This window comes from Mucor mucedo (genome assembly GCF_025094135.1).
Source record: "Mucor mucedo strain NRRL 3635 chromosome Unknown EV154scaffold_14, whole genome shotgun sequence".
NCBI classification, from domain to species: Eukaryota; Fungi; Mucoromycota; class Mucoromycetes; order Mucorales; family Mucoraceae; genus Mucor; species Mucor mucedo.
Window position 1 is genome coordinate 90,238 of NW_026252298.1, and position 26,686 is coordinate 116,923.

Below are 26,686 nucleotides of genomic sequence, written 5' to 3' on the forward strand. Positions count from 1 at the left end.
CTAAATTTCCGAATCGCTCAATGCATGTTGCATCAACTACGTACATGTGTATTGTGGCACAAATACCACCTATTTTAAAAAAAGACGATTGTAGACCTTGAGCTTTTTCGGATTACACGCCATTACGTAATGACTCAGTTGTCAGAGAGAATTTGCGAATCATGATGATACAATGATGACAGTGTGTAATATATCACTTGTTAATTGTATATATTCTTTAAATATGTGTGTATGTGTGTTTGAGTGTGTGTGTGTGAGGAGAGGGGATGTTGCTTTACTGCGCATTGATTGCTATAATAGCGTAGTAGACTATGAATTTGGTTTTCATTGTTTGCAGAGAACATAAAAAAAGCACCAATGATTGGTGGCTTAGACAACTTTTTTTGGGAGACACAGCTGTAGCTTTTTTAATTTGAGGTAATATTGGAGAGGGAAAAAATCGCATTTTTTTTTATTATTATTCTTACACTTTTTTCTCTGTAACTGTACGTATTTTTTTTTTTTTTTTTTTTTGTTCTTGACAAAAAAAAAAAAGAAAACCCATTGTACAGCATTTACTATTTTAAATACAAGGAATAGAGAAATATCACGCCCAGAGAACTTTGAAAAAACGGGAATACCCAGCATGCAAAGTGCTGACATTAGGCTAGTGTAAATATTCTTCGAGAAGCATAAGGGTATAACCCCTACGTCAACAACATTTTATTAATAAACGACTTTTTTGTGAACAGACCTTCGAGAACATTATCAATTGGATTCGACGATAGACAATCGAGTTATAATCAAGGTAATAAAGTCTCACATTTTTTTTTCTCCTAAAACAGTCCATGGTGATCTAAAACTGATCTACTTTTTTCGAAACCAGACACAAGCACTAGTTATGATGGCCATGTTGGTTCATTAACGAATTCTAGTAACGATTTAAACTCTTTTCAGGACTTGTCACTCAGTCATGTAGAAATGGATTTTCTACATCAAGATGAATATGATGGAGACGAAAGGGAAACAACAGACCCATCTGACGATGAGGAAACAGCACCAGAGAAAAAAGAAGAGGAGGAGGAGGAGGAAGCACAATTACCTTCCGCTACAGCCGATGCAATGGAGACGTATACCAATATTGTAGAAAACATTTACTGTGGATCAGCTACGGGAAAATCTATTGCAGAAGAATCCATGCCTTGTGAATGTAAATACCGTCCTGATATCGATAATCCCGATGCCGCTTGTGGCGACGACAATTATTGTATCAACAGAATGATGTTTATGGAATGTATGGTGGATGATTGTCCTTGCGAAAGATACTGTCGTAATAGAAGATTCCAATTACGGGAATATGCACGCGTTGATGTCATCAGAACTGATAAAAAAGGCTTTGGTCTAAGAGCATTGACGGATTTGCCCACGTAAGAGCTCGCCTCTTTTTTTGTTTTGTTTTTGTTTTGCACTTTATTTTTCTTCCGCTTTTACTTACACCTTCTTTTTTTTTTTTGCGTAGTAATGCTTTCATTATGGAGTATATCGGCGAAGTCATACCAAATCATGAATTCATCCGAAGAACAAAAGAATATGAAGCAGCTGGATTAGAGCATTATTATTTCATGACCCTGAAAACAGACGAGGTACGCATCAAATCACAGAATGTCACCCCTTTCTCTCAATTAACCCATTAAATCATCTTCTAGATTATTGATGCTACCAAAAAAGGCTGCTTGGCTCGATTTATCAACCATTCTTGCAATCCTAATAGTGTTACACAGAAATGGGTGGTAGGTAAGAACATGCGTATTGGTATCTTTACTCGTCGTCCCATCAAGGCAGGTCAAGAATTGACATTTGATTATAAGTTTGAACGATATGGGTAAGGAAAATTAAAAGGAAAATGAATTGGGTTCATTTACACTAACATTACCATTATTAGTGCGGTTGCTCAGAAATGTTATTGTGGTGAAGCTTCTTGTAAAGGTTATATTGGTGGCTCCTTAAAGGGAGATGCAGCCAAGACCTCTGCCGCAGTAACAGCAGCCAGGGATGAAAATCTGGTAGATGAAGAAGACGATGATGATGACGATGAGGATGACGATGAGGATGTGAGTGAAGAGGATTCCGATACAGCCGAAGCCGTGACATTGACACAAAAGAAAATGTTACGAAAAATGCACCGTCGACGTGCCTCTGAACCATTACAGGATCCACGAGAAGTGCAATCGTTTGTGAAGCGTATGTTGGATTCGGTTGGAAAATCACATCTGGTGCTGAAACTATTGCTTCGACTGGAATTGACAGATAAGAACTCGACACAGGGTAGAGATATTTTACGGAAGTTTGTTCGTTTGCATGGTCTTAAAATGCTCAAATTTTGGTTGAGTGAGTGGAAGAATGATCCAGAAATTTTGATCAAGGTCTTGCATGTCTTGTCACAATTGCCTTTGGCCAACAAGAATGGACTTGAGGATTGCAAAATGTTTGATATCGTCGGAAGGCTGACCAACCATGAGAATAGCGAAATTCGAGATTTGGCAAACAATTTATTGGAAGATTGGGATAAATTGAAGAGCGTGTATCGAATCCCCAAAAGAACCGTACGTATTTATTATTCTTATTTCCACACCCTTTCCTTTTTATCTCACACACGCACTCTCTCTCTCTCTCATACACATACACACACCGAATTTTATTAGCCTGCAGAACCTTCTCATAAAACAGAACATGACGCACAAAATGAAGACGACCACTTATCCGAAGTTTCGGCAGACATCATTACACCACCACGTTACGATTCCAGCCGAGAATTCTTTGACCCTGATGACGATTATTTCGAATATCTTTCACTGGACGCAGATGCTAACGAGATACAATGGAAAACAGAATACCCACCACGCTCTACCATCCCTACCGCACCTCGCGCTATGATCGATGCATGTGTGAAAAATGGTTATTATGGTTTTGGAAGACCTTCACGCGTATCTACTCCTTCTTACCCTACATACCCCGTTTCTAGTGAGGGATCACACCACGACTATAATTCAGAAGCAGATGTCTATGACCGAGGTCATTCTTCTTATTCGTCTCCGTATAAAAGTGATTACAAGAGTAGTAAATTGAACGAATATTACAGCAATAATGTACAATCCTCGTCTTACTTTGATTCCCCTGGCCATGCGGATTCCCCCTCTGCATCCATCACTGCCGCACCAAAGTTACCGAATAATTGGAAATCTGCATACGCCGAAGATGGCACCATTTACTATTATCACCGCATCACAGGAAAAACTCAATGGAATTTCCCAGAAGAAAGGGTGAGTTCTATTGAAGGTGTAAATCAATCTGATTTAGAGGATCTTGTGGAAAAGACGATTCAGGATGCTGAAAAGAAACGATTAGAATCTGCTCGTAGCGAAAGCCCTGCTGTTTCCATTGTCAGTCGTACAAACAAGTTATCACCTCGGATTATTACACCTTCTACCAGTAGAAGAGGGTCAGGAGATGCTGGTATTGTCAGTAGTAATAGTCTGGATGAGACCGAGCTGAAAAAGGAAGTGGGTAAAATTGTGACCAAGTATTTGTCATCCAAGCAGAAAGCCTTGTGGAAAGGAGACAAATATCTTTTTAAGGAATTGGCACGAAAAATCACGCATCATATTGTAGACCGAGAGATCCAATCCTCGAGAAAAATACACGCGATGAATAGTAGTGTACGGTCCAAGATCGAGAAATTCATTGACACTCATGGTTCTGATTTGGTTTTGAAAATCAGTCGAAAGCGAAAACATCAAACTATTGTCAAGGATAAAACAGATAGTCCTTCCAGTGTGATATCAGAAGACATCAATAACAAATATTCGAAATCCTTGACTTCTCCTGTACAACAGCAACAGCAGCAACAACAACAGCAGCAACAGCAGCAACAGGCTCAGGTACCACCCATGTTATCCACTCCGGAATCACAACCGCAACCACCACCAGAAGATCATATTAATGGTGCCTGGGACTATGCTGAAGATATTCCAACATCTCCTCTTAAAAAGAGACGCGCTTTGTCTAATGAAGATGATTTGATTCCGACTACCACCACACCTACCAATACTACTCCTGCCACTCCTATCAATAACGATAAACCACCAAGCCGAAATGAGCATGTGAATGGTGCTCCTAATACCGATAAACCACTATCACATGCACCCAAAGACGATGGATATTATTACTCGCGTCGTAGTCGAGCGGAATCGCCCTACAGTAGTAGTCACCGAGACAAATTATATGGAGAATCATCACGGTATTCTAGTAATGGAGAGTATGTGCGACCAGGGTATTCTCGACCTCCACATTACAGTTCATACAGCCCGTCGTCTTATTATCGCTATCCACCGCCTTCTGCTGGACCTTATTATAGAAGCCCAAGGTACTACTCTGGGAGTAGGAGACCATCTCCCCCACCTTACTATCATCGACCTTCTGCTAGTTCATCACGTAGAGGGTCTTTATCGGATGATGAAATGGATAGAAGAAGATGGGATTAGATCTTATTTCCCTCCCTCTTTTATCACACACACACACACACACACACAAAAATATCATTTACACATCAAACTAATTGTATATCATGCCCCACACACACCATCACCCTCACGCACCTTTTTCACCGCCAACACCCTCTCAAGTACTAATTTTACCTTTTTTATATGTAATCAATTGTAAATATCCTTTTTTTTTCTTCTTCTTTTTTTTGCATCCTTTTTCTCTCTTGTATATTAAAAAGAAACTGAATATGTTTTTTTTATAAAAAAAAGCTCTATTATACTTTATTTTCTAGAATTTGGATTTACTTCTCTTCTTCTTCTTTTTGTTCTTTTTTGAGTTATTGTTATTGGATGAAGAATTACTACTGGCAGTGTTTTGCTTATTATTGCCATCATCCGATGTAGTTGTGGTTTCTTCCGCTGCGGGAGTTGTGGTCTCCTCTTCTTCCACAACTGGTGGTATGCTCTCCTCTTCTTCCATTGTGGGTGATATGCTCTGTTCTTCCTCCACTGCGGGTGGTGTACTTTCTTCTTCCAAATCAATCGTCTCTACTTGTATAGGGGATGAAACCACATTATCTTTATTTGATCCCTCATCCTCTACTTCGTCAAGTACAAGTGTCTCAATTGGTGTAGGTTTTTTCTTTTTTAAATCGTCCAAGGTGCAAGTGCTACCTGTTTCCTCTTCCATAGCTGTCTCGCTTTGTGTCTCACTTTCATCAAACAGCTGCTTTTGCCACATTTCGTAATAGACACCTTCATCTGTGGCACTGCCCTTCTTGATTAATTCCTCATGACTACCTGATTCTACTACTTTGCCATCCTTAATTCTATAAAGCTTTATGAGTTGATATATTTGAGAGCGATCATTTCTTATCTTACACTAAAATTAAGTCGGCATTGACAATAGTAGACAAACGATGCGCAACGACAAGTGTAGTACGATCCTTGGTCATATCAGCCAAAGCTTGTTGAATATGTCTCTCGGTAGTACTATTAGAGATAGATATGAGTAACTCTATTGATTATAATAATAAAATCCTTACGTGTCTAGTGCACTAGTGGCTTCGTCCAGTAAGATAATGGGTGGGTTTTTCAAAATAGTTCTTGCGATGGCTACACGTTGCTGATGGATAACACGTTAATACTGTATTTTACCGCTCATGATAACGTTATAAAATTACCTTTTCACCGCCACTTAAACGAAGACCACGCTCACCCACTTTGGTTTCATAACCGTCGGGGAAAGACTCGATTTTATCATGAATCATGGCTGCTTTGGCAGCACGATAAATGTCGCCTTCATCAGCCAAAACATCACCATACTGGATATTGTAAAAGATGGAGTCGTTGAAAAGAACCGTGTCTTGGGGAACAACGCCAATATTTTTTCGGAGCGAGAGCTGAGTCACTTGACGAATATTCTGGTCATCGATACTGATAGAACCCGAGCTTGGGTCATAAAAACGGAACAACAAACGCAAGATAGTGGATTTTCTAAAGTTTAAAGTTGAGCCTTAATAAATGCATCTCTCTCTTTTTTTTTTTTTTTTTTTTTTTTTTTTTTTTTTTTGTCAAAAAATTACCCGCCGCCGGAAGGTCCCACAAGAGCTACAGTGGCTCCCTTGGGAATGGTAAAGGATATACCATCGAGAGCAGTTTGGCGACCGTCATACGAGAACGTAACATTATCTATTCCCGAAAAGAAAAAAAAATTAATAAATTGTAGTTATGATGATAATTAGACATTACCAAATACAACATGTCCTTTAGAAACAACCATTTCAGTAGCATCAGGAGCGTCTTGAACAGTTTCAACCTCATCCAATAAAGCAAACATTTTTTCCATATCAATGAAATTAGATTGAATCATTCTGTAATACGTACCGAACCAGTGTAACTATTAAAGAAAGAAAAAAAAAATTAATGCTAAGAGAACATTACACAAAACGTAAAACCTTAAAAAACTTACGGGAGTATAAAGTTGCATCATGTACATATTAAATGCAACAAAGTTACCTGCGGTTAATTCACCCTTGGATACTTCATATGCAAATAACAAGCAACCAGAGAGCAAACCACCAGTGATGATTGCGTTTTGAGCCAAATTCAAGATATTCAAGGAAACGGAACTCTTCCAATCAGCTTCCTGATAATCCAGAATGGCATCCTTGTAACGATTGATTTCGAAATTTTCAGCATTATAGTATTTGACGGTCTCGAAATTTAAGAGCGAGTCAACGGCCTTTGTACGAGCATAATTGTCTAGTTCGATCATTCTTCTTCTGTATTTGGTACGCCATTCTGTAACAGCAATGGTGACGTACATGTACATGACCATGGTCATAAACACAATCAAACCAAAGGAAGGCGCATAGATATAGGTGGCATAGACAGAGATCAAGGCAATGTTGACCCAGACAGGAAAGATTTGGAACAAGATTTGATTCAACAGGTTCACGACGGAGCTTGTACCACGGTCCATAATACGTAACACTTCACCTGTTTTTCGATTGATGTGGAATCCCAATGATAGGCTGTGGAGATGACTAAATGTTTTTAAAGAAATTTCTCGCGTGGTATATTGACCTATTGGGATCCAAAGCCAGTTTTGCAAAGATTGCAAAAGTCCCGACTGTCACAAAAATAGAAAAGTATCAGTAAATTACCAGAAAAAAAAAAAAACTTTTTTTTTCCTTACCCCTCCTTGAAGGAACTTGAGTCCAACATAAATCATAATTGGCATCCAAGCAAATTCACCTGCTTTTAAATTATCAACAATATAACCGATTTGCTGAGGTGCTAATAAATTAACAGCGAAACCCAATGACATCAATACAAAACAAAGCACCACATACAATTGAAGTTTGTAATCATGATGAGGCCAAATAAACGGCAAGAGCTTCTTCATCTTGTAAAAGAAACCTTCAAAAGGACTGGGTTCGGAGGTAGGTGTTTTAGTACTAGCAGTAGGCTGAGTTTCTCTGGTACCATATTGCTGTGCAGTCGAACTTAAAAGAGCTGATCTTTCTCCGTCGTTGGCGGATGGAGGATTGTTGAATAAGTGACCAATTGACAACATAAGAACGAGTACTTCAACGATATATCGTGTAATAAAGATGCCCAGTAAAACATGATCCCAAGCCGAGAAAATGGTACCTGCGTGTAAAGATTAGCCAAAAAGAGTCGTTCTATACCCCTTCCTTCCCGGTCCGCCCCTTTTTCAGTGGACATAAACAAACTACTCCTTATAACAAAAAAAAAAAACTTACCAGGTACAGGTTTAAGCACGCCCATCATCCATAACCAACCGACAAAGGTATCATTCAGGACAGCAATGATCCAAAATAGATATTGAACCCAGAACCATTGCGAGAATTTCTGAGTTTCATCGGCCAATGCGGCCAAGCTGAGAGTCCAAGCGAGCCAAGATACAATGATGTAGTAAGCCAAGACGGAAGAAGTCCAATGGTCATCCACAATTACTCTAGCGACAATTACCAGAGCATCGACCAGAAAAGAACTGGTTATGATCACAGCTAAAAGGACAATAAATTTTGAAAAGGTAGAAAGTGGTCTAGTGGTTGTGGCACTAGTTTGGTGAAACCTGTTGTGAAGGTAACGAGGTAAACCAACTAAAGCAAGTGTGCCTAATAATATACTAGGTCCAATAACAAACGGTGTGGTCCAAACAAATTCATCACTTGAATAATACGGTGGAAATACGTCCGCTTTATTCATTTCAATTAATTGTACACACACTAATAAAAAAAAAAGGTAGAAAAGAGAAAAAGAGTCATTAAAAGAAAAAGCGGGTATAAATAACAAAAGTCGGGGATTTGAAATCAATTTTTTTTTTTCTTCTAGTTACATCTTCAAGGGAAGCACAGGCCAAAGCACTGGTGCATCACCATTCATACATGATTGTAAATAGGCCGAATTTAATAAATCTTCTTGAATCTTAATCTTGGTCGATCGATCTTGTTTTTGATTGGTCAAAACAAGACTTGTTGCAGGTGCCTCTAACCCTCCGCTCACTAGTACGTTTGATTCATCATACTGCCAATCATTCATGCCTTCTTCGTCATTATTCGCTTCCTCCTTTTGTCTTTCTAGTGCTCGTTCTAATCGATACGCTTCGGAAAATCGAAATATCTCTATCGCTTCTTTTGACAATTCTTCTTCTTCTTCTTCATAATGGTCGTACTCCCTTACTTGTCCAAATGGTTCATTACTGTCCAATGGTGGTTGCTCTTCTTGTTGCTCAGTCCCATAATACTCCTGCTGATAGCTGTCATATTGGTACTGTTGGTAGCTGTCGTAGCCTTCTTGTTGGCTTGTTTCGTAAGTTTGCTGCTGATTCTCATCGTAGCCTTGCTGTTGATAGCCGTCATATTGCTGATGCTGGCTCCCGTACTCTTGTTGCTTTAAAATTGACTGCCAATGAGCCCTCTGGGCAGCTCCGAAATGCCTTGCGTGAAAATCTGCAAAACCTAATCGATTCATATATATTAATGAAAATAAAAAACACGAAAAAAAAAAGAATGTCAAAAAAATAACTCAGCCTTTTTTTCATTCTCTTTTGTAAACAATGCCACCATACCCAACTAAAATCGAATCTACATTAAAAGGTCATAAAGGACCTATCAATGCAGTTAAATATAACAAGTCGGGACAGTATTGCGTGTCTGCTGGTCGCGACAGATCCATTCGTTTGTGGAATCCAACCACAGGACTTTTACTTCAATCATATAATGGTCATGGCAGAGATGTGCTAACTGTAGCAGTGTAACTAAATGAGAGACATTGTTTTACTATATATACTAATCCACTCGATACAGTTCATCGGATAATGGAAAGATTGCGAGTGGAGGTGTGGACCGTACTGTCTTATTATGGGATGTTAGTTCAGGCGAAATTACAAGACGATATACGGCCCATTGGGAGGTAATACAAAGCCAGCAAGTGCAACAGAACGAGACGTAAAAACTAATGGAAATAGAGAGTAAACTCGGTGGCATTTAACGAGGAATCTACAGTGTTACTTAGTGGATCATTTGATGCGACTATCCGCCTTTGGGACTTGCGATCGTCCAACTTTCAACCAATTCAGGTGATTGAAGATTGTAAGGATAGTGTCATGTCGCTTGATGTCAAGGGCGTTGAAATTGCAGCAGGGTAAATTGAATAATTGAAAAAGGGTTAAAGATAACAATATATTAAAAAAGGAAGGGGTTTATTGTTGTAGTTGTGCTGATGGAAAACTGCGTACGTACGACTTAAGAATGGGCGAATTAAAAGAAGATTATATCGGACCTGCCATTACATCTGCCAAATTGTCCAAAGATGGAAATTGTATCTTGGTGAGCAGCCTAGATAGCACAATGCGACTGATGGATAAGAGCAACGGACGATTACTAAATGAGTAAAGAGAAAAGGGGGCGAACAAAGAGAATATTGTAAGAGTTATTATTAACTCTGTGAATGTCTTAAAAATAGATTTAAAGGCCATAAACACAATGAATACAAAATTGAATCTATTCTTTCAAATACGGATGCTTATGCGCTTACAGGATCGGAAGACGGCAAGATCTACATTTACGACATATTAGAAGGAAATATCGTATCGACACTGGATGCGCATGAAGGCGTTGCAACTGCATTAGATTATCATCCAGAAAATGTAAATATGTTGTCAGCTGGATCTGATGGATTAATTCACATTTGGTGTTAACTGTCAATCTTATTTATAATAATACATGTATCATACGCGTGGTTCACACGTGTGAATCTTCTTATTTTAAAAAAGGGAAACAAAACAATAACAAAGTTTTCGATTTATACGTTTTATGGGTACCGAAACACATAATAAATATTTTAAAAGAAGGATCGAAGTTTTAGGTAGCCCCATTTGGCGTAAAAAAAAAATGTTTATTTATATTCAGCTTTTTCACAACTTTTTTTAATCATTTACCAACTACTCTTTCTCTCTTTTTTTGTTTCTTCTTTTTACCCTCTCATATGTATAACAGCTCTAATATCATGCATAGCAACCCTAGTAGCTGGGTGATTCAACAGCATTTGTATGTGCCACAACAACAATTCAATCAACATCAACAAATCATATCACCACATCAAATCACCGAATCTCCCAACAAGTTGAAGCATAAAGATGTCGTATTGTACAAGACCGAATCATGTAGAAATTGGACAGAATTAGGACACTGCAGGTAAACATTATTCTTAATTTTATAATGGACACAAATCTGACAACCTATTATTAAAGATACGGTAAAAAATGTCGATACGCTCATGGTTCTGAAGAGCTACGTAAAGTTCCAAGACATACTAGATACAAGACACAGATTTGTCGCTCATATCATATGGATGGATCATGTCCGTATGGAATTCGATGTACATTTGTTCATGATTCTGACATTCAACCACGAGAAAAAATGACAGGATCAGCCGATCGTTTGATTGTCAGAAGAAACAGCCTAGGCTCTCATGATGATGAAGCATCACAAAGTGGAAGCAGTAGTGGAGATGAAAGCTTAGCTGGTGAATTCATCGCTCAGACTTCTTACCGACATCATCAATTTCAAAAAACCATGATGAAACATCAACAACAATCTATTGAAACGATGTACAATAATGTCTTTTTAAACAGCAAATCTACCATGTGGATGTAACACAATAGGGCGCATGTATTTTAAAACCCTTTCCTTAATGTCTTTATATATATAAATTGCAAATCATATCATGTATCATTTATCATTCTATTTTTCTTTTCTTTTTATATATATATATATATATAAACATACACACACACATACACACACATATACACATACACGCACACATATACACACACGCGCGCACACAGTGATAACTATAATCTTATGCATCGAAAAAGGAAAAGAAAAAGAAACTTTTTTTTTTTATTATTATTACGAGATCGCGGCCCCAGCCCACTTCGGTAATTTTTTGACCTTCGCTTCGCTACGGTAAAAATAACCTACGTTCCTGCTGGGGGCGATCTCGCGCCTGCAGCGGGCCACCGACGCCACTCAATGTTTATAAATGGGACAAAAATAGATTTTATTGATAATGAATATTTTATGTTTAATTTTGTGTTCGAGTTAGTACTTCAGTAAATACAACGTTGTCTGTGAGTGTTGAAAATGACTGCTCTTTCAGTAAGATTACTTTGAGATTAGCAGGGTTACGGACCCGTGATAAAGCAACATAAAGTTGACCGTGCGTGAAAACGGGTATGATCAGACAATTGGTGCAAAAGAAAGAGTTTGGGCTTGGTCGGGACTTACAGCCCCTCCCAACTCACTCAATGCTAATCATTATTTTTTCACTCAATGTTTTATGTACTGTGTAGGTTGGGACTTACAGCCCCTCCCTGCTCACTCAATGCTAATTATTATTTTTTTCACTCAATGTTTTATGTATTGTGTAGGTTGGGACTTACAGCCCCTCCCAGCTAACTGAATGCTAATCATTATTTTTTTCACTCAATGTTTTATGTACTGTGTAGGTTGGGACTTACAGCCCCTCCCAGCTAACTCAATGCTAATCATTATTTTTTTCACTCAATGTTTTATGTACTGTGTAGGTCGGGACTTACAGCCCCTCCCAGATCACTCAATGCTAATCATTATTTTTTTCACACAATGTTTTATGTACTGTGTAGGTTGGGACTTACAGCCCCTCCCTGCTCACTCAATGCTAATTATTATTTTTTTCACTCAATGTTTTATGTATTGTGTAGGTTGGGACTTACAGCCCCTCCCAGCTAACTGAATGCTAATCATTATTTTTTTCACTCAATGTTTTATGTACTGTGTAGGTTGGGACTTACAGCCCCTCCCAGCTAACTCAATGCTAATCATTATTTTTTTCACTCAATGTTTTATGTACTGTGTAGGTCAGGACTTACAGCCCCTCCCAGCTCACTCAATGTTAATCATTATTTTTTTCACTCAATGTTTTATGTACTGTGTAGGTCGGGACTTACAGCCCCTCCCAGATGACTCAATGCTAATCATTATTTTTTCACTCCATGCTTTATGTACTGTGTAGGTCAGGACTTACAGCCCCTCCCAGCTCACTCAATGTTAATCATTATTTTTTTCACTCAATGTTTTATGTACTGTGTAGGTCGGGACTTACAGCCCCTCCCAGCTCACTCAATGTTAATCATTATTTTTTCACTCAATGTTTTATGTACTGTGTAGGTTGGGACTTACAGCCCCTCCCAGATCACTCAATGCTAATCATTATTTTTTTCACACAATGTTTTATGTACTGTGTAGGTTGGGACTTACAGCCCCTCCAAGCTCGCTCAATGCTAATCATTATTTTTTCACTCAATGTTTTATGTACTGTGTAGGTCAGGACTTACAGCCCCTCCCAGCTCACTCAATGTTAATCATTATTTTTTTCACTCAATGTTTTATGTACTGTGTAGGTCGGGACTTACAGCCCCTCCCAGATGACTCAATGCTAATCATTATTTTTTCACTCAATGCTTTATGTACTGTGTAGGTCAGGACTTACAGCCCCTCCCAGCTCACTCAATGTTAATCATTATTTTTTTCACTCAATGTTTTATGTACTGTGTAGGTCGGGACTTACAGCCCCTCCCAGCTAACTCAATGCTAATCATTATTTTTTTCACACAATGTTTTATGTACTGTGTAGGTTGGGACTTACAGCCCCTCCCAGATCACTCAATGCTAATCATTATTTTTTTCACACAATGTTTTATGTACTGTGTAGGTCGGGACTTACAGCCCCTCCCAGCTAACTCAATGCTAATCATTATTTTTTTCACACAATGTTTTATGTACTGTGTAGGTTGGGACTTACAGCCCCTCCCAGATCACTCAATGCTAATCATTATATTTTTCACACAATGTTTTATGTACTGTGTAGGTTGGGACTTACAGCCCCTCCAAGCTCGCTCAATGCTAATCATTATTTTTTTCACTCAATGTTTTATGTACTGTGTAGGTCGGGACTTACAGCCCCTCCAAGCTCGCTCAATGCTAATCATTATTTTTTTCACTCAATGTTTTATGTACTGTGTAGGTTGGGACTAACAGCCCCTCCCAGATCACTCAATGCTAATCATTATTTTTTTCACTCAATGTTTTATGTACTGTGTTGGTCGGGACTTACAGCCCCTCCCAGCTCACTCAATGTTAGTACACATTTTTTCACTCAGTGGTTTTTGTACTGTGTTGGTCGGGACTTACAGCCCCTCCCAATTCACTCAATGTTAATACACATTTTTTCACTCTGTGTTTTTTGTACTGTGTAGGTCGGGACTTACAGCCCCTCCCAGCTCACTCAATGGTAATCATTATTTTTTTCACTCAATGTTTTATGTACTGTGTTGGTCGGGACTTACAGCCCCTCCCAGCTCACTCAATGTTAATACACATTTTTTCACTCAGTGGTTTTTGTACTGTCTAGGTCGGGACTTACAGCCCCTCTCAATTCACTCAATGTTTATTATTCCCATACATGTCGGTTGCTTCGACCTGCGCTTCGCTTGGCCGCGCAAAAAAAAAAAAAAAAAAGAACAGTCCGAATTACTAAATAAGGTATATACTGCAAAGTCAAAACAATCATTATAATATTGATGACTTTTCCCACCCTACCTACTACTTTGAAAGTGTTCCCTTTCTTCTATTTATAATTATTCATATAATGTATTACCACAAAAATAAAAATAAAAACTCGTTTGATTATTCCATTGTATAATAAACTCTCCCAGAAAACAATCAGTTTAGCATTGTTTTGTTTTTATTTGTATACGTCGTACATGGTGAAATATCTTAAGTGTCTCATCTGTCATTTAAGAAAAAAGAGAGTAATAAACTAGTCAAATTAAAATTGAAACCAGCCTTCCATTGTTCCATCATTTAACGTTTTGTTATTCAACCCCGTTTTATCCCAGCTAATGACATGAAAGAAGAGAACGAAGGAAAAGAGATTTTCCGCTTTGATCAGCAAAATGATGCTAAATGACCCTTTTCCCGACCCTGCTGAACGTTTCAACGCGATTACATAATACCAAGAGGATCTCTTTCTCTCTCTATAAATTGAAACGAGTGTACTTTGTTTCATCCATCTGGTTGGTGAATAAAAATTGTTCACGGTATACAAAAATAAAAGGTAGCCTTAAATGTGTCTTGTTCGAAACATGACTTGTTTATGAGTGACATATTTACATAGTTACGCTTACTTGCTCAAGGGCTGATGCCACATTTGCAAAAATCACGATTTTGACCAACCTATATACGAAACATTTAACTCGCGTCTTATAACATAAAAAAAAAAATGGCATTTTATTCTTAATAGAAGAACCATGTTTTATGAGTAATTACAAGATTTCTCTGAAAGGAAAGTTCCGAAATCCGCTCATTTACTGTCCACCAAATCAGGTCATAACTTTACTTTTGCTCAGCCCCCATCCCCCCCTCTTTTCTACAAATGAATGTGGTTGGTGAGAGCAAAAACTCAAAAAAACTAATTTACACAGTTTCAAGATCTTCCACCGGACGCGAATTATAATATTCATTATGCCTTATATCTTACAACTGTAAAAGTTCCATACTCCATCCTTTATCACTTATATTTTTCTCGGTGCCTATATACTTTCTTTATCCATACCCTATTTAATATCATGTGAATTGCAGCTAGCACTAAGTAAGGTTGGTTGACTACTAAATGACTGTAGCTAAGCAAAAAGCGTAAATATGATCATGTGACGCACCGAAAATTGCCTTAACTGTGAAATCATTCAAAAGTAAATTACAAGGGACCAAAAGAGCATGCACTAAAATCATGTGTTGAAAAATATTCATCATGATTAGTCATTAACTTGACTGGAGAGAAAAAAGCTGCAGTTCGGTGCCTAGAAGCTCACCTGCGATCTATGTAAAGGCACGGGTCGATGTTGTAAAAGTTTAAAACAAAAAAAGAATAGCATGGTGGGTTTTTCAACACATATGATGAATACAATAAAGTTTACTCGGATGATTTACCACGAACTTTTGAAACAGAGTTACTTGCATCGAGAGTTTTCTTTGCTAAATATAAATTGGGATGTCTAGATTAACTAAAGAACTCATAAAACGATCGCCGCCGTACACACATGTAAAACACGCACAACTGATGATGTTAATTTATTATAAAAACAAAAAACACAAAACAAAAAAACAAAAAAAAATAACTATACGATAGATACATCGAGCACGTATGTGATAAAGCAACATATTGGTTTTTTTACAATAGAGGTGCTAGCTATAGAAATTTTCGAGTATCAGGAAATAATAAGAGCTTAACTTCCAGGTTGAAACATCTACCTGAATTGATTTTATAATATCTATTATTTACAATCATAACATTGGGAATGTTTACCAGAAACGCCTTGACTCTTGTGATCATTAAATTCAAACTTCTGGATGCCTCACACATTGAGATACTGCTATCAACATCATTAAACCTCTTTTGGGGAAGATTCACTTTCTCTTTCTGCATTGTTATATATAAATACATCGAACTATTTATAAAACAAACAAAAATTGTGTGATTCGTTTGTTCTTCGTTTATTTTTTTCTATTTTTCATTATTATAATTAAAGCCTTTCACTTGGCAGGGGAAAACTCTTATCTTTTAAGGAAGCGTATCAAGAATTGTTTGTTGACAGCTTTCTTTATTTTTTTAACTAGTAATAAGCCATACACGTTTCTGCATCATCGATCGTAAATAACGTGTCAGTATGACAAGATCTGAATTTCCCCTATCTATTGTTTCTGGATTCGGCAAAAACATAATATTGGTCGTGCCTAATTCGGGTTTGATAAAAAAAAGGTGGCTTCTTTTCACTTATGTCGCCCAGAAACAGGTTTTTTTTATTAGCAGACGCACAGGCCATGAATTAAAAACATAGAAGTTCGGCCAAACAGAATTTAAACTGTACTGGATTGTTTATCCAAGGGAAAAAATACAGAAGCGAGGTTTTACTTTACAATTTAAACATATTTAGTATTTCTCCAGCTGATCCTTTCGAAGGACCTAACGTAAATCCTTCCTTCTGGAGCTTGGAAACTCAGATGATCTCGCGCTGGGTTAACAAATCCCATAAAGCACCGCTAAATTATGATGGAATCCGATTTCTCTTATTTATAAACACTAAATTTATTAGATACAAATACTCTACCAACCAGAAGAGACCTTGACCGTTATTTTACTGGTGATGAGCACTATAAAAGGCTTCCTTTGTCTTAGTTGTCAGCTTATTTACCACGCAGTTTTATTATACCAGAAACATTCATTTCAATGGACAGGGTTCCAATCTTAGTCTGAAGTGAGCTTTGTTAAAATCACTACTTTAATGTAATAATGGCTTCCTTCCTTGTTATATCTTTTGTTACAAGTAATGACAACAGAGTCCCGGAAATTTTTTTTTTTTTTTTTTTTTTTTTTGGAGAATATCAAATAATTTCAATTTATTTTCTTGGTCTCCCGAAGCTTATTTAACATTACACATGTATCTAGGGTCTTTTGCATCATCCAATCTAAAGGTTGCCTGATTTTTTTTATTAACCATTATTCCTTTTGCAGTTACTGTGAGCCGATGAGTTCATGGCTTCTATGCAATTCAATAAGGTATATATTTCAACAGGCTTATACTAATAAGGCTCAATCTCAACGCAAAACCAACGCTCAAAGTGACATATTTTATTGTTTTTGCGATTCTCGTTTTTTTTTTTTTTTCAACTACATCAATATGATGAAATTCCTTTTTTTTTTTTTAAAGTGCGCATGTTGCACTTGGGAACCACAAACATTAGCCCAATTATTACCTCCTCGTGCTTCTTCCTTTCCCTTTTTATCTTTTTTTATAATCGTCATGTCTTCAGAAGGAAAAATTACAAAAATCATCAACGGTCGTCTTTTACTTCATCACGAAATTGTAGAGAATTCATATCTTTGGCTTCAAGACGGTAAGATTATCAGTGCCTTTCATTCATTCTTTGAGGAAAAGAGAGAGCCTGATATAGTGATCGATGCCAAGGGAGCCATTATTTCACCAGGCTATATCGACCTTCAAATCAATGGTGGGTTTGGATTCGATTTTTCCGACATCAAAGGATCCGATGAAAAGTTGCAACAGGATATTACGGCTGTAGCAAAAGGTTTGTTGCAGTTTGGATGCACAGCATTTTGTCCAACCGTCGTTACCTGTGCGCCAGAAGTGTATACCAGAGTAATAAAAAGACATACTTGTTTTTTTAAGAAAGGATCTAATGCATGTTTTGTTATTATTGAAGGTCTTGCCCTTATTAAGACGTCGTAGCGGAGATGCAGAAACGGGGGCCGAGATTCTTGGTGCTCATTGTGAAGGACCATTTATTTCATTCGAAAAGAAGGGTGCTCATAATGAGACCATGATTCAGGACGCAGAAAATGGAATAGCTGCACTAGATGAAGCATATGGCCCCGAATTAATTAAAAGTGATACTATACGGATTATGACAGTTGCTCCCGAAACTGATGGCATGCTTAATGTGATACCGGAACTTGTCAAACGTAATATAACTGTTTCCCTTGGGCATTCGGCTGCAAACATTCATCAGGCAGAAGCTGGTGTCAAGGCAGGTGCCACCTTTATTACCCATCTCTTTAATGCGATGAAATCCTTTCATCAACGTGATCCCGGTATGGTAGGTATTTTGGGTGCTAGTGACCTACCTCAACCAAGTCATGCAAACAGACATCCGTCACCTTCTTCTACTTCTCCCGATTCCAGTAAGCCTGACCCGCGTCCTTTTTACGGCATCATTTGTGATGGTGTTCATGTTCATCCCAACTCTGTCCGTATCGCCTATTATTCACATCCAAGAGGTTGCGTTTTAGTGACGGATGCACTTGCAGGCGCGTACTTGAAGCCAGGCGTTTATCCGTTAGCAGGTCGGGAAGTAGAAGTCCGTGGTGCAAGTGGTGCTTATTTGAAGGATACAGACACATTAGCCGGAAGTACAGTTTCCATTGATCAGTGCGTACGTAATTTCCGTCGATTCACACGTTGTTCCATTGTTGAAGCTATCGAGGCTGCTACTTTACATCCTGCACAAACGGTGGGTATTCAAGACACGAAGGGAACTCTAAATGCTGGTAGTGATGCTGATATTTTATTCTTGAATGATGATCTCGAGATCCAAAGAGTATTTGTTCGTGGTGTCGAAGTTGAACTATCACCCTCTAGCTCATAGACTGTATACAAAATATAAAAAAAATAAAAAGTCTAGAAATAAACTTATACCTTATTCACACTATAAAAAAAAAGAGAGATCAAAAGAAGTATGATGAATGATTTAATGAATTTGGGTAAATAATACATTCTTAATGGCTATCAGGCTTTGTTAATGCTAAAAGTCGACGATCGGTATAACCAGACTAAATAAAATATAAGAGGTTAATGGTATTGCGTTTAAACGTTACGATACTCTCCTTACACTTAATAAATCTTGTTCACGAGGAACCCGCATTTGAAGCATTGTGTTTCCTTTCATGCTTTGTTTTAAAATACGTCTTAAAGAATCGTCACCTATAAAACCATCATCAATACTTGAGCTATCCTACGCATGTCACTATCCTCCCCTTCAAACTTACGATTTAACAAGCACTTCCATAATCCATCAAAGCCTTTATATTGAAGAACCATTCCGGAAATGGCTGAATCTACAAAAGAAAGACGTAACCAGGCAATCATGGGCTCGATGGTAGCATCCTCTGTTTTTTTTTATTGTTAGTAATGTCTTGAGGAAAATAGCTTGGCAGAAGACTTACGTGTTAACTGAAAGTATAAAGTACGATTGTAGGTCAAATGGGTCACTTCAATGATAACGCCAGCTTGTGGAGCAGGATTGCTATTGCACCATAAGAAACACTTTAGTAATCAGCCGTATGCATCCCTCTCTCTCTCGACCCGAACCTACCTGTACACTTGGGTTTCTGCTTGTTGTGTGGAACTGGCGTCAGTTTCCGCTGTTGCAATAGGTGTCTTAACTTCTTCTGTCGCTGCTGCTGAGGTAGTCGGTGGCGGTGTGTTCTCTGTTGTATCTGTATTATTAGTGGTTGCTGGTGTCAAGGAAGTAGGTCGAGGAGATTGTTCTGGAGGCATGGTATTATTATTATTGGTAGTAGTTGATGTTAGAGCGGACTGTTGAGCATTATGGTTATTTTGTTGAGCCACTGCAGCGATAGTAGCCATTAAAGCAGCTGCATCTTGTTGTTGCTGCATGGCGTTTGGGTATTCACAATGTTGCAACTGGTGTTGTTGTTGTTGCTGCATTTGGCTGTTCACAAGTGCATTCATGCCTTCGATGAGTTTACGAACTTCAGCCAAGTCATTAGCGGCTGCTTCAGAAGCTCTGTCCATGACAAGATAATTCATCAATCCAAATAAGAGAAACAAAGAAAGAAAATTTTAAAAGAAGTGTTCAGCCCCTTTTTACTCAACAATCAACAACAATAATAATTTTTTTTTTTTTTGATATCCCCACTTGGGCTTAAATTTTCGTGAAATCACACACACGCACATACTCTGCATGCATTTCAGTTTTTTTTCAATAGTGTGCACTGGCAGCTGCGACAGAAAGATAGATTAATTGATCTTAATCCAGTGATTTATCTGATCACATTGGCATACAAAGGGTGATTTGATTTCTTATAAAAATCATGTTTCATGTTTTCTAACTGGTGTGATAAAACTGCCTTCTGCGAACCAACCACATTTCTGTACTACATCTAATGCCGTGCATTGCTGTATCGGCGTAAATCAAGTAATTTCATGTAGAGCCTTCTTTCTTTAATATCAGACAGATCGAAATGAGAATTCTAGTTTCGAAACACGTATAACTACCATAAAAAATGAAAATGTCTTCATTGCTCTCATCACTGGTACAGCTTTCAAGTGGATCTTTTTATTCTGCGAAATTCAGGAACTTAACATATTGATTGGTTGATCCGGAATGGAAAGACTGCTATTCGTTGGTTAGTCTGTGGCTTAATTATACTATAATCCTGAGCTGGGCCTGATTTTACGGATTTTGCATTACTGGCTGTGTAAACAGGCACATAGAAAGCAAATTGTGGCCAATCGATTTTCTTGGATGATAGATAGTCTTCTCACAAATCTTAAAAATTTAAGAGATTTTAAAACTAGCAGGATCAATAAGAGAGAAAGGAGAGTAACCTTACTTTCGAAATAGTGCATAGTAAATCTAAATGAATAAATAACTCAAGTAGGAGAACTTTTGTCTTCTCTATAATCCTTTATAAAACAAAAATGTCTTCTTTTTAACTGATTCCAGGTTTCAGCGCTGTAACCTTGATCTGGAAATATGTCTGTAAACGGGCCCAGCTTTAAACTATGTTCACTCGCACACATCCCGCTATGGATCGACAGACTGTTGCAGTGTCGACACTCGAAATGTTTTAAACGGCGACTTGTCAAATTTGTTCAGCGAAATTAACAAAAATGCATTTATTATCTTACTGTGCTTCCACTCTCAATTTTCCAACTTTTTGAAATCACCCATCACTTTTTTGAGAGAAATTGTGCCATTGTACGAGGCTAAATTGCCATGAAAAAGGAGTCAGATATTTGAAGCTAATTTGTACAGCTTCTTGAAAATAAATTGACCACCTTTTTCAAATATGTCGACCAACTTTTTGATTTTTTATAATTATAACTATCCCTTATAGAAAACACAAAAATGCATAAGAGTGGAGAGGATTGGGTTGTTTTCTTTCATTTCACATTCGGAATTAATAAAAACGACGTATACCTTTACGATTTTTACTTTATTGGGTTTTCCCGAACAATTCGCGGATTAAATATCTTTACTTTGCGTATGGAAAAACTCAACAAAAGTTTATTTATAACATAACGTACTAAAGCATTGGTTCAAGGGCCAAACACCTATGAAAAAATAAAACAAAATGCTTAGCCCAGTGCACAATTGCCCGTTCTACTGACTCAATAACTCTAGCGCTCAAATTATCTGTTACAGTGAGACAGTCTCCTCTCTTTACGCTAGCTTTGACTTTCGACCAAAAAAGTTTAATTCGATTTATGAAAGATGAGTAAACAGCTTTTTGTCCGCAAATTTTAATGAGTTCTTCGACAACAGTGACCTTGTATATAACGGCGTTACCTAAAACAAGATAGCAACCAAACATTCCATCCTTGTTAAGTGTGTCCATAATATTACTGATAAATTGCATGAAGTGCTCGCTTTGCGTACCAATTCTTTCATTTACCTCCGGTACTTCAGCTGCTCCACCATGATCTATCTTTCTATTTTTATAAGAAGCTCTTTATTTCTGAACAGCCTCTGGTTTGCGAAAGTTTAAAATCAATCGCTCCTTTCTCACATATCGCCCCAATTTGAGCAGGTAATGCCTTTTTGGTACCTGTCAAACACTTCTCTTCATCATCCATATAATTACTGCTTTATTTATGTATGCAATCATTCAAATGTCTGTTTTTAATTTTTACTGATTTTATTCGAAGTCTCTGAGCTGGTGCTGGTTTCAGGTACAAGAACCTTTGTAAATTATACGTGTAAAAAAGGTATGAAAAAAGGGTTTATTGTGAGCTATGTAATGGTGTTTAAAATATAAATTTGTAAATTATTATCGAAACAAAGGGATCTTATAAGAGTCCAAAGTAACATTTAGATTAATAATTGACAAGTTATTAAAAGTGATAAAATACTCCATTTAACTCTACTCATCAAGTACCAACTGTCTCCAATATTTGATGAGATATTTAAGGGATTCCACTAAAAAACTTTCCAGCGGTAGCGGTAGAGCTTAGACCGCCAAAAAGTTAACCGGCCGGTATCAGTTTAAGCTTACACCGTTACCGGCGGTAGCAGTTTAAGGTGCGAATAAACCGCTGGAAAATTTCGCGGTGGATGCCATCTTCGAATCAATTTGCTTAATGGTTTAATGTTCGCCAGAAGGAGTTAGCCATAGATTTTTGGCAGTGTACTATCAGTACTTTCTTCGGATAGATTTCCAATGTTACTAACGGCCTGGAAAAGATAGAGTTCTACCCAATCGATACATGATTCAGTATAACCAGTTTCTTTATAGGAATTTGACTCCGTTTGACGCCAAAAGAGTCCAAAGTCGTTCTTGTCATTAAACACCACCTTGATACGTTTGAGCGCGAGAGACAGAAGTAGGAGATGAAACCATGCGATCGCCATGAGTAGCCGTATCAGGATTTTGGTTGTTTGTACCAGAATTTTGAATTGCGGCATCGGAATTACCTGTGGCGGCATCAAATTCCTGGGCGATGGTATCAGAATCTTGAACCATTACGGTATCGAATTCACTGGCGGCGGTATCAGAATCAGGGATGGGGTTATCATCGGATGAGGTAAAACCCTCTTCGTCATCACTGGCTTTATATGACGAGGAAGTTGATCGCTCGTTGATAATCGTGTTGAAACAATGATCCCCAGAAAAGGTCCAACCGTTTTCATCAAACACACAGTCTTTGTATATATGATTCAGATCTTGTTTTTTCTCGTGCGATAAACTTAACAATTTATCCATAATTGATGATGGAGGGGCACAGTCAAACAGGTATGTAGTTAAACCAGGTTTTGTGTTTGAAGGAGGGGTATAGTAAAGATCCCGAATCCAATAGATACGTGGATCAAGGTTTGCTTCATCATTATTGGCTTTACCAAAAGCTGCTTGCCCAGAGTGCTTGGAAGCCAGAAACTCTTTAATGGTATCGAAAATGCAGTCATAGACTTTCTGATTTTTAGCAGCTTCAACCGCAACACAACCCACCACCCGTGTAATACCTCACTTTTACACCGCCTGCTTACTCAAGAAATCAGTATAGTCACCAAAATCAGCAATCGTAGAGGGAAGAGAAAACTGAAACTTGGGAACCTTTAAGTATAGACCATCCGCATCCAAGTGAACAGCACAAAAGAAACAAGAGGAGCCACCATTTTGAACGGACCAGCCCATACTAACATTTGGCTTGTTTCGAAGAATTATTGAAATAAGGTTGTTCAAAATATCCTTTGACCTTGGTTGGAAGGTCTGGTTAAACTTTTGAAATTTCACCGTGCTGGGGATAAAGCATTGTAATTGATTCTCTGTTTAGTTTTCCTTCATCATCTATGATGTTATTGTCTCCATCGTGGCTTCCAAGTTCACCAGCGCATATATCAATGTCGCGATTGTTATGTCTGAATAGCAGCTGCTGTACTACAAGACTGTCTCACCATAGTAACAACAACTCTAATGTAAATACGGAACATATAAGAATCACCGACACAACAAACACGAATCTTTGACATAACAAACAAGAACACATTTGATCCAAATTATTGTCTTACAGACATTGGATATTATAGCAGCCCAAGATCAATTTTGAAGCCTATTATTTTAGATGTATTGGGCAAATGTGCATAAAGTTGAGATTTTTTTCAGCAGATTTATAATACGTAGTTTCACCACTAATAACAAACCAGTGTTAGTCATTTATGTCTACAAATCATCTATTATTACTCACGTTTTAATCTTGATGTTTCCAGAGGCGGGGAAGAGATACTCAAAGAAATCAGACCATACTACACGTAAATGATCATTTTCGGAGAAGGCAGGAGGATCAACTTTAATTAACATGGTGGGATGCATTTGTATGAGATTTAACCTAACACCAATTAAATGAATATACTAATTAAACAATTAAAGTATCCTATTATCAGAGACTTACATGTGTTCACATAATTTTAAGCAAAAGAAATAGTGTTTTTTGAGGTGTTTTGGGAAAATTTGGTAAATATACTTCAATTTGAAACTAATGTCTCTTGTATTTGTAATGCTCTAAAAAAGGAACGAGTTATTTTGGATTCTATTTAGCTGCTACTACTGTTTACTTACATTAACCACAATTTTCCAAGTAGAGAGGATCAGATCATTAACGGGAATCAAGGTAATATCGTATTTGTCAGTATACGTTTTGACTAAAAATTCCCAGTCACTGTCGTTAAATAGGGATTTTTGTGAGCTTTCCGTGATATCACAGATGTCTAAAATAGAAGATAAACCGTTCCTACAAATTTTAAGAGAGTCAATAACAAGGTACATGAAACATGTACAAGCTTTCGTATACTAACGTCATAATTTTATATTCTCTTGAATTGACAGCAGGCCCGTCATTGAATAATTCAACAGCTTTTCTTTTTATAACTGTACCGACAGACAGATTATTATCGCTGAGTAGCACGTTATCAATTGCAGACTAAAATAAATACAATCCTTTAATATTGCGTAAATGTTGCAGGGAAATTACTTACTAGTGTACTCGCATTTACTTCGCGACCAGACTTTTGCTTCTTTAACTTATTTTTATCATTGCTCCTCAAGCTTGCTTTTCCTTTATTAAAAGTTTCATCTAAAGATGCTAACCAAGTAGCCAAGCCTCGAGGGAGCTTTTTAAGCTTGACACTCAAATTAAAAAACATCCCTTGCGGAGTATTATTAAATCTTTATTTCGCAGGAATTGTTAAACAAACGTTTTCCTTTCCTCGTGCTTTGTTAATTACCTCAATTTCTATTCTCTTCATTTGCTCATCCCATAATTTCACAGCAGTTGTCTTCCGGAAATTCCCATTAACTCCATCTCCTGAAATGCTCTGATATGCGGCATTTCAGGAGATAGAGTTAACGTAGTTGTCAATTCTATTCAAGAATTTTACCAAATCTTTGTTTTCTAGAAATGCGTTTTTCAAGGTTTGCATGTCTGGCAAGAGTGCTTTATGTGCACATTATTTTGTCATAGGTGTGGTTTGACACAACTTCAAATCATAGAATGTAATGTCATATTGATTAGGATTGGTTACATTCCAGTAATCTATAAAAAACAGTTAGATGGTGTCATTAAACTCTTGACTTAATTTTTATCGAAGTTTTTTTTTTCTTTCAAAATAAAAAAAAAAAAAAAAAAAAGGAAATGTCTAGACCTCCGTATTTTTTATGTCACTTACAGCAATCCCGGTCGAGACCAGTCAGCCTATCTAATCACACCTATTTACAGTGCAATCTCTGCTATTTACAATCTGTTCATACAGTGAGTGCCCAAAACCCAAGAGCACTGCCTGGGAGTACACCATCATATGGCAAAGCTAATTGTAACAAGGATTGCAATGTATCTTTTTCATTTTAAAAAGAAAGAGGTAATACTTTAGTGTTTCTGGAAGAAGAAAAAGTCATTATAAACTAACCTTTTTACAATATTGATTACTTTCATTCAAAAAAAAAAAAAAAAAAAAAAAAAGGGAAAGAAGAGAAAAATGAGTCTGATTTTATAAGATTACAAAAGTGTGTGAACGAGATTTATTTGTAGATTGATAAACAAGAGCTTATGTCAGGATGATTTGATTGATTGTTTCATCATTTATGATGTTTGGGCTTTACTTGAAATAGAAACATTTGCAAATACCTCAATTAGAGAGTAATAGGGGTTTGCATATGTTTCTATTTTAGGTAAAGGCCCAAACATTATAAATGATAAAACAATCAATCAAATCATCCTGACATAAGCTCTTGTTTATCAATCTACAAATAAATCTCATTCACACACTTTATTCTTCCCCCTTTTCTTTTCCTTTAACATATTTCTTCTCTCTTATGAAAGTAACGGATAATGTAAAAAGGTTTGTTTAGTAGTGACTCTTGTTTCTTTCAAAAGACGCTAAAATGAAAAAAAGATATTATTGCGGTATTGCAGCTGCAGCTAGTCTTTGCTATAGGAGAGCGACCTCCTAAGCAGGGCTCTTGATTTTTTTTTTTTTGGAACTCACAGGCCGTGAATAACAGTGCTTTACACTGTGAATGGTTGTGTTCATACTGGCCTGCTGGTCTTGGCCAGAATTTCTGTAAGTGGTATAAAAAATACGTTTGAAAAAAATACGGAGGTCTAGACATTTCCGGTTTTCACAGCGGATTGTACAGCTCTTTCAGTAGCTCCATTAGATCTTGGATGATACTGCATGGTCAAACCCAATATTGCTTTTTATGCATGACATACA

General features: G+C 37.4%; 7 protein-coding genes across 7 annotated transcripts; 3 read left to right on the top strand and 4 right to left on the bottom strand.

Moving 5' to 3' along the window:
- The first annotated feature begins 493 nt into the window (after positions 1-493).
- EV154DRAFT_497097 (uncharacterized protein) lies at positions 494-4,747 on the top strand. The gene is made up of 6 exons (XM_051600226.1): positions 494-651; positions 732-1,406; positions 1,499-1,622; positions 1,686-1,861; positions 1,922-2,582; positions 2,682-4,747. The coding sequence occupies exons 2-6, from the start codon at positions 961-963 to the stop codon at positions 4,518-4,520; spliced, it is 3,246 nt and encodes a 1,081-aa protein (XP_051461226.1). The 5' UTR covers positions 494-651; positions 732-960; the 3' UTR covers positions 4,521-4,747.
- Positions 4,748-8,296, bottom strand: EV154DRAFT_497102 (uncharacterized protein). Its single transcript, XM_051600227.1, has 9 exons — positions 7,793-8,296; positions 7,222-7,679; positions 6,493-7,155; positions 6,273-6,420; positions 6,107-6,212; positions 5,705-6,017; positions 5,567-5,646; positions 5,403-5,513; positions 4,748-5,350 (listed from the first exon to the last, which is right to left on the bottom strand). The coding sequence occupies exons 1-9, from the start codon at positions 8,259-8,261 to the stop codon at positions 4,810-4,812; spliced, it is 2,889 nt and encodes a 962-aa protein (XP_051461227.1). The 5' UTR covers positions 8,262-8,296; the 3' UTR covers positions 4,748-4,809.
- Positions 8,297-9,094, bottom strand: EV154DRAFT_497103 (uncharacterized protein). Its single transcript, XM_051600228.1, has one exon. It carries the CDS (start codon positions 9,024-9,026, stop codon positions 8,388-8,390), a length of 639 nt encoding a protein of 212 aa, XP_051461228.1. The 5' UTR covers positions 9,027-9,094; the 3' UTR covers positions 8,297-8,387.
- On the top strand, positions 9,095-11,282 carry EV154DRAFT_437491 (WD40-repeat-containing domain protein). Its single transcript, XM_051596855.1, has 7 exons — positions 9,095-9,308; positions 9,362-9,467; positions 9,523-9,698; positions 9,769-9,945; positions 10,020-10,203; positions 10,680-10,750; positions 10,807-11,282. Exons 1-7 carry the CDS (start codon positions 9,112-9,114, stop codon positions 11,210-11,212), a joined length of 1,317 nt encoding a protein of 438 aa, XP_051461229.1. The 5' UTR covers positions 9,095-9,111; the 3' UTR covers positions 11,213-11,282.
- A 6,178-nt stretch (positions 11,283-17,460) lies between these two features.
- On the top strand, positions 17,461-18,823 carry EV154DRAFT_414448 (uncharacterized protein; the record flags this gene model as incomplete). Its single annotated transcript, XM_051595613.1, has 2 exons — positions 17,461-17,756; positions 17,899-18,823. 2 exons carry the CDS (start codon positions 17,461-17,463, stop codon positions 18,821-18,823), a joined length of 1,221 nt encoding a protein of 406 aa, XP_051461230.1.
- Positions 18,824-18,904: 81 nt separating this feature from the next.
- Positions 18,905-20,237, bottom strand: EV154DRAFT_58324 (uncharacterized protein). Its single transcript, XM_051606701.1, has 5 exons — positions 19,550-20,237; positions 19,401-19,480; positions 19,224-19,343; positions 19,067-19,158; positions 18,905-19,007 (listed from the first exon to the last, which is right to left on the bottom strand). The coding sequence occupies exons 1-5, from the start codon at positions 20,005-20,007 to the stop codon at positions 18,954-18,956; spliced, it is 804 nt and encodes a 267-aa protein (XP_051461231.1). The 5' UTR covers positions 20,008-20,237; the 3' UTR covers positions 18,905-18,953.
- Positions 20,238-22,523: 2,286 nt separating this feature from the next.
- On the bottom strand, positions 22,524-25,396 carry EV154DRAFT_548701 (uncharacterized protein; the record flags this gene model as incomplete). Its single annotated transcript, XM_051604821.1, has 10 exons — positions 22,524-23,359; positions 23,468-23,627; positions 23,876-23,891; positions 24,166-24,306; positions 24,370-24,479; positions 24,537-24,708; positions 24,773-24,897; positions 24,953-25,096; positions 25,202-25,291; positions 25,355-25,396. The coding sequence occupies 10 exons, from the start codon at positions 25,394-25,396 to the stop codon at positions 22,767-22,769; spliced, it is 1,593 nt and encodes a 530-aa protein (XP_051461232.1). The 3' UTR covers positions 22,524-22,766.
- Positions 25,397-26,686: the final 1,290 nt, after the last annotated feature.

What these genes read in the sequence shown, in the direction of transcription:
- EV154DRAFT_497103 (XM_051600228.1), bottom strand. Translation starts at nt 9,026, where the DNA reads ATGAATCGATTAGGTTTTGCAGATTTTCACGCAAGGCATTTCGGAGCT.
- EV154DRAFT_497102 (XM_051600227.1), bottom strand. Translation starts at nt 8,261, where the DNA reads ATGAATAAAGCGGACGTATTTCCACCGTATTATTCAAGTGATGAATTT. An exon ending in TCAAGTTCCTTCAAGGAGGG is followed by an intron (nt 7,156 to 7,221) that starts GTAAGGAAAAAA and finishes TTTTTGTGACAG; the next exon opens with TCGGGACTTTTGCAATCTTT. An exon ending in TAAAGGACATGTTGTATTTG is followed by an intron (nt 6,213 to 6,272) that starts GTAATGTCTAAT and finishes TTTCGGGAATAG; the next exon opens with ATAATGTTACGTTCTCGTAT.
- EV154DRAFT_497097 (XM_051600226.1), top strand. Translation starts at nt 961, where the DNA reads ATGGATTTTCTACATCAAGATGAATATGATGGAGACGAAAGGGAAACA. An exon ending in GCATTGACGGATTTGCCCAC is followed by an intron (nt 1,407 to 1,498) that starts GTAAGAGCTCGC and finishes TTTTTTGCGTAG; the next exon opens with TAATGCTTTCATTATGGAGT. An exon ending in ATCGAATCCCCAAAAGAACC is followed by an intron (nt 2,583 to 2,681) that starts GTACGTATTTAT and finishes GAATTTTATTAG; the next exon opens with CCTGCAGAACCTTCTCATAA.
- EV154DRAFT_58324 (XM_051606701.1), bottom strand. Translation starts at nt 20,007, where the DNA reads ATGAATTATCTTGTCATGGACAGAGCTTCTGAAGCAGCCGCTAATGAC. An exon ending in TTTATACTTTCAGTTAACAC is followed by an intron (nt 19,344 to 19,400) that starts GTAAGTCTTCTG and finishes AAAAAAAAACAG; the next exon opens with AGGATGCTACCATCGAGCCC. An exon ending in ATGGAAGTGCTTGTTAAATC is followed by an intron (nt 19,159 to 19,223) that starts GTAAGTTTGAAG and finishes ATGGTTTTATAG; the next exon opens with GTGACGATTCTTTAAGACGT.
- EV154DRAFT_437491 (XM_051596855.1), top strand. Translation starts at nt 9,112, where the DNA reads ATGCCACCATACCCAACTAAAATCGAATCTACATTAAAAGGTCATAAA. An exon ending in GATGTGCTAACTGTAGCAGT is followed by an intron (nt 9,309 to 9,361) that starts GTAACTAAATGA and finishes CACTCGATACAG; the next exon opens with TTCATCGGATAATGGAAAGA. An exon ending in AACGGACGATTACTAAATGA is followed by an intron (nt 9,946 to 10,019) that starts GTAAAGAGAAAA and finishes TCTTAAAAATAG; the next exon opens with ATTTAAAGGCCATAAACACA.